This window comes from Fonticula alba (genome assembly GCF_000388065.1).
Source record: "Fonticula alba strain ATCC 38817 unplaced genomic scaffold supercont2.4, whole genome shotgun sequence".
In the NCBI taxonomy this organism is placed as follows: domain Eukaryota; order Rotosphaerida; family Fonticulaceae; genus Fonticula; species Fonticula alba.
In genome coordinates this window covers 1278514-1286785 of record NW_009242974.1, presented here as the reverse complement: position 1 = coordinate 1286785, position 8272 = coordinate 1278514, and the positions used below count along the sequence as shown (strand labels likewise).

The 8272-nt window shown below is 69.3% G+C and overlaps 1 protein-coding gene across 1 annotated transcript in view; it reads right to left on the bottom strand.

Moving 5' to 3' along the window:
- The window catches only part of H696_02811 (hypothetical protein), an 8581-nt gene extending 1012 nt beyond the window's left edge, over positions 1-7569 (bottom strand). Inside the window, exons 1-7 of the mRNA XM_009496711.1 lie at positions 7168-7569; positions 6846-7036; positions 6012-6745; positions 5495-5813; positions 4230-5356; positions 2609-4078; positions 321-2466 (exon numbers count right to left, since the gene is read on the bottom strand). Of these exons, the coding sequence (XP_009494986.1) occupies positions 321-2466; positions 2609-4078; positions 4230-5356; positions 5495-5813; positions 6012-6745; positions 6846-7036; positions 7168-7400 (6220 nt within the window). The 5' untranslated portion in view covers positions 7401-7569. The remainder of the gene's footprint in view (positions 1-320; positions 2467-2608; positions 4079-4229; positions 5357-5494; positions 5814-6011; positions 6746-6845; positions 7037-7167) is intronic.
- Positions 7570-8272: the final 703 nt, after the last annotated feature.

Below are 8272 nucleotides of genomic sequence, written 5' to 3'. Positions count from 1 at the left end.
CCTTCTCGGAGATGAGACCCAACTCCGGGCGCGGGGGCGCCGGGTGGCTCGGCGACATGGCGCCCGAGCCGATCGGCGACCCGACGGGGGACCCGCCGGTTGAATCAGAGCGGATGAAGTCCGGCACCGCCACGTCGGGGGCGACTATTCCGGCGGGAGAAGAGACAAGGACAAAGAAGCGGAGAGGGGGCAAAGGAAACACCAAGAGACAGGGAAGGAAGGGGGAAAGGGCAGAAGAGGTCATAAGTGTCAGTGAGGGAAGTGGGAGCAAGGGCATGGGGCTCGAAGGCCCCGGACAAGTGTCAACCATGTCAACGCACGAGTCGTGGACCCATGCTGATTGCATGCCGGGCAGGCGGGTCCCTCGGGACAGGGGGGACCCGCTGGGGGAGGCCGAATCAGCCGCCCCGGTGCCGAAGCCATCTGCCCATGTGCCGGCAAGAAGGACGGAGCGACGGGGGAGTTGGCCATCGACCAGGCTGCCGGGGCCCAGGTGACCGGTGACAGGGGGGCGCCAAGGTCTGCCGCATGCCGGCCCAGGTCCCCCAGGGGCAGGGCAGCCACAGAGAAAGGTGCCTGTTGCAGCGGTGAAGACCGGAAGGGCGGGCCAAATAGAACATCCGCGGCAGGGGAACCAATGGGGCTGGCAGCGGCGGCGGTGGCGGCAGCGGCGGCGGCGGCAGCAGCGGCTGCCGCGGCTGCCGCAGCCGCAGCCGCAGCCGAGGTCGAGCCATTTCCAAGTGCCGAGCCATTTCCAAGTGCCGAGCCATTTCCAAGTGCCGAGCCATTTCCAAGCGTTCCGGCGGAGTGATGCGTATCCGACAATGTGGCCAAGAACCGCGGCGCGGGACCGCCCGGATGGTGGTGCACATGATGGTGCGGGTGGGGGTGCCCATGGTGGAAGCCGCCAGCGCTCGATGGGAGGGGCCCGCGCCCCAACGACAGGCCGGCCCCCGAGTCCTCGGGATCTACCAACGGCAGGAAGAGCCCGCCCCCGGGGGCCGGGCTGGCTCGCGCACTTCCCGGCGCAGGGGCCGCATCCGGGCTGGCACCACTGGTGGCCAGGCCGCTGGGTGCCAGTCTCGAGGACAGCGGCGACCAGGTGGCACTCCGGGGCCGGTGCTGCTGCGACCGGAAGTCATTGACCGACACGCTCCGCGGCAGAGAGAGGCCGCCACCGCCGGCAGCCCCGCCGGTGGCCGCGGCCACGGCCGCCACAGCAGCCGCACCGGCACCAGCACCAGGGCGCCGCACTCCCAGGAGGCCGACCCCGGTCGATTCGCCCACCCGCGAGCCATCTGCCATGTCCTCCTCCCAGAAGACAAGACCTGGAGCCAGGTCGGCGCGGCTGCCAGCTGACGGGCCATCGGGGGGGAAGAACCCGCCGGCTGCCGAGGCCGGCGGCGAGGGAGAGGACACCAACACAACCGGGCCACCGGCAGGCTCCAGGCCACCGAACACACACGGTGTCAAGGGCCGGTCAGCTGGCGGTTGCAATGACACCGAACGCGATAGGGCGGCCAGAATCGGCAAGCCGCCAGCCTGGGCCACCGGCGCCTCTGGCGATGGAGGCGATGGGGGAAGGGAATCCGGCAGGGAGGTCACAGGCACACCGGCCCCATCGTCATCCGTGGTTGGCGGCGAGACACCCGGTCGCGGGCCCGGCGGCCCAGTCGCAGGAGGGGGCACAGCCCCCTCACCGGCGCTCGACCCGGCGGCGAACGGCGCCTCCGGGGAGGAGCTCGCCTCTCGTGCCAGCTGCTCGGCATACAGATCGCCGAGGGTGGCCAATTGCTGCTGCAGAGCCAGGTCCGTCTTCAACATGGCTCGCAAGCCCGCCAGGGCATCCTGCTGCTGGTGCAGTCTCTTGCGCCCCTGCCGGGTGGCGACCTCCAGAGATTGGGCCTCGGTGCGCAAGGCGGCCGATTCGGCCACCGCGGCGGCCATTTCACGCTCCTGCGCCACGAGACGCTGGATCCCATTCAACGATCCGCGAGTCAGTGACACAGGCAGATGCGACACCGCCACGGCTGCCGGCGGGCCGGGCGGTGGGGAATCGCCACTCCCTGCCGCCAACTCGAGGCCAGGACCGACATCGGTCGGGGGAGTTGGCAAACGCAAAGCCGCCGCCAGACCGGGAGCCTGGTTGGCCAGACGCTCGGCCTGCCGCCAGAAGGCCGCCAGCTCGATGGCGCCCTGCTGCACGGTCTCCAGCCGCTGCTCCAGCTGTCGGAATTCCGCGAGGATCTGCCGCTCCTCGGTTTCATACCTCTGTCGGGCCAGATCCAGGCGACTTCGCTTTTCGCGCAGAGCCCGCAGGCGGGCCTTGCGCTTGGGTCGCGGGAACTCCGCGTACAATTGCGACAGCTGCGCATCGGCCAGACTCTGGGCTGCCTCCAATTGTTGGGTCTCGTCATGGTGCCGGGCCTGGGCGCTCTCCAACTCGGCCTCGATGTTGGCGCGCGCCTGTGCCCACATCCAATTCGGGGTGCAACATGAGAAAGGCACATCAGTCAGTGGGCAGACGAAAGGGAGGGGCGGGGGACAAGACCGAACAAATGGCGAGGACGGGAAGGGGAGCAACAACAAAGGCGAGCAGGAGACGCACGGCATGCAGCGCGAAGAGCTCCTCCCTCAAGGCAAGCACCGCGGCATGCGACGCCACATCGGCCGGCAGCTGATCGAAGACATGGTCGAAGGCCAAACTGCCGGCCACATCCAGCGCCGGCCCCTCGACGAGGGAGGCCGGCATGGACCCATCGCCGGGGGATGCCATCTCGATGGTGGCCGAGCCCGGCGCCGGAACATTGCCCGGCCCGGGGGAATAGGAAAAGGGCGAGGACATGTCCCCGGACACGGGACCGGAAGCCGCGATGGGGGTCTGGGAATCACCGGCCACCAGCGGCTGACCTGGGAGGGGCACATACGAAGGGCCCATCATGGCCAGGGGCACCTGGCAACATTGGCAACCCGCCGCGTGGCCGGCCCCAGGGACCGGCGAGCGCACCAGTGCCCCCGACTCCCCAAGGAAGGTAACCGATGCAGGTCCAAGACCACCGGGGTGTGGGGAGTTGGAATCGGACACGGTGGGTGCCGCCGGTGGGGTCGAGCCAACTGCCGGGTGATCGCCCGCAGCCGAGCCGGGGCTGCCGGTCACGTCGGTCAAGGCGGCGGCCGCGGACGGGCTCGGTGCCCCGGCGGCCGAAGCCATCGGGTTACTTGGCTCCGGGCCGCTGGGCGGATCGGCGGAAATGTACAACTCCAGCACATAAGACAGGAAGAAGAGAGCTGAGGAAAGAGCCAACACGGCACACGCCAAAAGGGCCCGGCCCAGCCAGCTGGCCGTCTGGACCATCGACAAGAGGTACACTCGGCTGATGCGCCGAAGGAGGCCCGTTCGGCGGGGCACCGGGTGCAACAGTCGCCCGAGCACCCCCTCCGGGATGGCAGCCTCGCACCCGGCGGCCTTGGGCAGTAACGCCGGCTCCTCGTGCACCTGGACGGTCTGATGCGCCGCTGGGTCGAAGCCACGCAGGTGCAGGACCGCCACGCGGTAAAAGCCGCCCTGGCCACAGGGAGACTCGGCCCCGCACAAGCACCAGTAACACGCGGTGGCCAGGTGCGCCGGGGACAGGAGCGGCCTGGTGGGCCGGCGGCCAAGCAAGCGCCCCAGGACGCTGCCCGTCGAGGACGAGGCTCCCGAACAGGTCGGAGGCCCGGCCGCCTGGTCGTCACTCGCCCAGGGGGAGGGGATGGCCCAGCTATCGGCAGCAGTTGGCTGACGACCGGCCGGATCATCATCCCCCGCGGCATGCGGGTCATACGCCACCTGCAGGGAGGATGAGAGCGATGTGAAGGACACATCGAGCGAGCTGTGAAAGCAGGGTGCACAGCAGGAGAAAAGCGAGGCCAGCGAAATTTGAAAGCTGCACGAGCAGGCCCGTCCGCCGGCCGGCTGGCAGCGTGATGAGGAGCGCCGACAACACAGACACACCGACAGCCGCCCAGGGGTCAGCATGTCGATGCGCGAGGGCAGTCGGAAGATTGCCTCGCCATTCAGCTTCACCGTGTAAGCGGGCTGACCGAGGCAAGGATGGAGGAAGGGGAGCGGGGGAGAGTGGTGAGGAAGATGCACTCCCGAGAGGAGCCAACACAAAGCCCCCATGGAGAAAGGGCGGGCAAGAGGCAGCGGATGGTGGCAGCGGATGGTGGCAGGGGGGCTGACGCACGGCTGGCCGGCTCTTACGCGGGGCAGGGAGGATGACGAACAGTCGGGCCGTGTCACCGCGCAGTGAGTGCAGCACAATGCGCGGGCTCGTAATGCGCCCGGCGGTAGACACACAGGGGCTCGGGACCGAGGCCATCGTGTCGGTCGGGCCCAGGCGCGGGATAAAGCCAGCTGGGCTGGCAGTCAGGCTGCCGCCTGGCCCAGCGGCAGTGTGGTCCTTGGTCCCGGTCAAGGAGGCCGCCTGGTGACACCCGGCCGGACAGGCAGCCGACCGATGGGGCGTCGCCAGGGGCCGCAAAAGGGCAATGACCAGCCCATACACCGGTCGAAGGCAGAGCGCTCGCAGGAGCTCCAGCCCCGGACCGGCCGCGGGCGCTGGGCTCGAATCCAAGCCCGTCACCAGGGCACCCGGGGGCCGAGCAAACACCCCCAAATACGACCCATCCAGCAGCACCCAGCGCAGGACATCGGTCGCCAAGAGCCGAGTGCCAGAACGAGCCGCCCGGAGGAAGCTCCCAAGCGAGAAGAACCACGACATGGATGTGGCCCATGCCCGGGGGGAGACCGCCCACACGGTTGGGGATCCAGACCCCGTGCCACACGTTCGCAGCAGCAGCAGGATGCCAGCCGGCCGGCGAGCTGGTGCCGGGGTGGCGGCCCCGACCGCCGACCAGGACAACTCCCGCCGCACGGCCGATGTCAACTCGGAGAATCGGTCGGTTGGTGCGCGCAACGGAACCGCACACACCCCGGGCAGGAGGCGATTCAACAGCCAGAGGGCCACTCGGCCCAGGGCGCAGGAGGCTGCAAAGTAGGCCACAAAGTCCGATACCCGGAGGATGGGGTCCGCCAAGAAGGGCGGGCCGTGCGAATGGGCATGCTGCATCAGGTGGTGCTCGCCCCCGGGGCCGGCGCCCCATCGGGACAGGATCATCCGCGGGAGGGTGGTCGTCAGCAGGGGAGTCGAGACGAAGATGGGCGAAGGGACCGGGGGAGCCGCGGGTCGCGAGGCATTCGGCCCTCCAACGCTCGAGGGGCAGTCTGGAGCCACATCCACCGAGCTCACCACGATGGAAGAGAAGGGCGCCGGCGCCAGGAGGCTGGCCAGGCGCAGGGCCATAGATGGTCCTGGCGACAGGGCAAGGGAGACCATACTGTCAGGGGGGCCGAGTGGGGGGCGGGGGGGGGGGGGGCGAAGAGTGATGGAGGGAGGGAGCCAGGTCCCCGAGGGGGAGGGGGGGGGGGGACTTTGCCTGGAAGACATACCCTGAACAAGAGTGGCGGCGGCGGCGGCGGCGGCCGGGTCAAATGGCGTGTGGATACCAGCCAGGATACCAGCTCCTGGGGCGTGGTTGACCGATGTGGCCACCGGGAAGAAGGAGAAGGTCGACACGAAGGCCAGGAATAAAAGTACAACAGTGCTCACCAGGTGGATCAGAGGCAGGGGGCGCCGGTTGGGGAGGAGCGCCGAGGCTGGCAGGGCGGTTGACCGCAGACGCCGGTCCAGCAACTTGGAAGTTGAAGCAAAGCGCACGGTGAAGGCGGCCAGACAGGATGCCAGAGGGGGGCTGACAATGGAGGGCAACTACAAGGGGCAGGGGGGGAGGGGGGGGGGACGAGTTGCAGAGCCGGTCAGAATTGGTGAAATGGGCAACTCCCCGCGGCAGGAAGGGAGGGAGGGCAGAGGACCCAATGGAGGGAGGGAAGGAGTAGAGGACACATGCGCCGGGAGACCGGGGAAGCCTTGCACACAGACGCCACCCATGCAAAGACGCATACGCACCACGGCCCACAGGAGGAAGATTGTCAGACAGGTGAGCAGGAGGTTGGCTCGGGCGTTGGAATTTCCAACCAGGTGCTGGAGACGCTCGGGGAGAGCCAGTGGCAGGGACATGGTGAAGACCGCTGCCAAGGCCCAAGCAATGGAAGCCATCCAGTCCAGCAGAGGGAGACCACCGCACAGGAGCTGCAGCAGGAAGAGGAAGGCCGACAACACGGCCGGCAGGCTGATGCAGTGAACCACGTAGAGGAGCAGCCGAAGAGCGTCGGTTGTCAAGGCAGCCAGCGCCCGGGCCTGCACCATGGCGCGGTGCACCGGCCTCGATGCCCCAGGGGGCGGGGGGAAGGATGGGGGAAAGCCACCGGCCCCGGCCGAAGCCGAATGCCCGGTGGCCGAAGGAGGTCGCCCCGGTCGCCGTAAGGCCCCGGGCATCGGCGAGGGCCGGGCGCCCCCGCGCAGGGGGAGCCGCCGCCGAGGGGGACCACTGGGCACGAGTGTCGGCGGACCCATGGGCCGGGGGGGGCCGACGGGCGTGGGTCCCTCCTCAACCAGACCGGGATCCTCGGGATCCGGGGGGCCACCAGGCGAGACCACGGGGAAGGAGGAAGAAAAGGTCCGAGCAAAGAACCGGCTGGTGTGGCCCCAGCAAAAGGAGAACAGCTGCCGGGCGGCCTTCAGTCGAGAGGCCGGCGAGATGGGGTGCGGATCACCGAGCCAGAAAGACTCGCCCTCGAGGGCTACCCAATCGGGGTGTGAGTGAGGGGACGATCCGGGCAAATGGGGGGCATATGGGCGAACGGGGGGCGAATGCGCGCCGGCTGGCGAGTGGGTGCACACCGTTGGTGGGCCCGGGGCTCGGGAACGGGGCGCTCGAGGGGACCTCCTCCGGGACTCGGCGCGGCTGCTCCGGCGTCAAGTGCGGGAAGGGCAGGACAATGCGGGTGCCGGCATCCGTGCCATCGAATGCCCAGCGCCCAGATGAGCCGAGGAAATCCTCATACGAGGGGGGGAGGCCGGAAGCTGGCACGCTGGAGGCGGGGAAGATGGATCCGAAGGGAAGATCAGCGATCCGCGGGGGGGGGAGAGACAGGGGGGGGGGGGGGGGAGAAAGAGAAAGAGAGAGCGAGGGGAGGGGGGATATCACAACCAGCGGGAGTACCTGGCAGCAGGATCCGAGGCTGGCGGCGGCGGGCCGGCCTCGGAAGGGGCTGTCGCGGCCGGAGAAGCCATGGCCGATTGCCTCGTCCCTGGGCCGGGACGCCCCTTGGGGGTGGGATCATCGGCAGACGCCGTGGCTGCCGGGGCTACCGCGGCCGGCTGCGGCGCGTGTCGTCGCCGGGGGTGGAGATCGCGCCGACCGGCCGGGACATTGGGACCGGGCAGCGTCGTCATGGAACGATCGCGGACCGGGCCATGGGCTGAAGCTGGGCGTGAAGGGAGGCGGCGCGGCTCTCCGGGATCAGAGATGGCCCCTGGGGACAGATGGTCCGCGTGAGCTCTCCCCTCGGCGGGGAGGTGGGATAGAAGGGTGAAGGGTAGGAGGGCGCTGGCGGGGGGCCGGAGCTTCGGCGCCGGGGTGGTTGGGGGCAGGGCGACAAAAATGGAAGAAGGGCGAGGGAGAGACAGAGAGAGAGAGAGAGAGGGGGCGCGTGTGGGAGGGGAGGCTGGAGTGATGGACTCGAGGGGGCAGGAGGGAGGGGGAGGGAAGAAGTGTTCCTGTGCGCCGGGCGGAGAGGGGCTCACGGAAGGCGGGGATGCGAGTCGGTGGGGAGGAGGGGGTGTTGGTGTGGGGGGCGGCTGTCGCACGGCCAGGCCAGGCTCCGAAAAGCGCCAGCCTCGAGGGGTGAGATCCAGGCAAAGACGCACCGACAGGAGGCGAGCGAGATGGATGGAAAGTGCGAGGGCCACCTTGGGCCAAAAACCAGCGTCCCCAGGACAAGCGGGGCGGCAGGGGGCTGCGGGAAGCTGCGCCGGATCCCAACTCACCGGACGTTTCTCGCCGGGGGGGGGGGGGAACGGCTAGCCGGCCCGGGTCGGAGGAGGGGGGGAAACTGCTCGGGGTCAGGGCCTCAGGGATGCGGGGGGGGGGCGGGCGGGGGGCCGAGGACCACGCCTTGGGAACACGCGGTGGTCGCTATTCCAGGGAACGCATCAAATACGACGGCTCCGTCGTCTCTCGCCTGCACCCGGGGCCGGCAACGGTGCCGCCAGAGCCTCGGGGTACGAGCGGAGATCCGCCGCAGACATGGGCCTGTCCTGCCCCC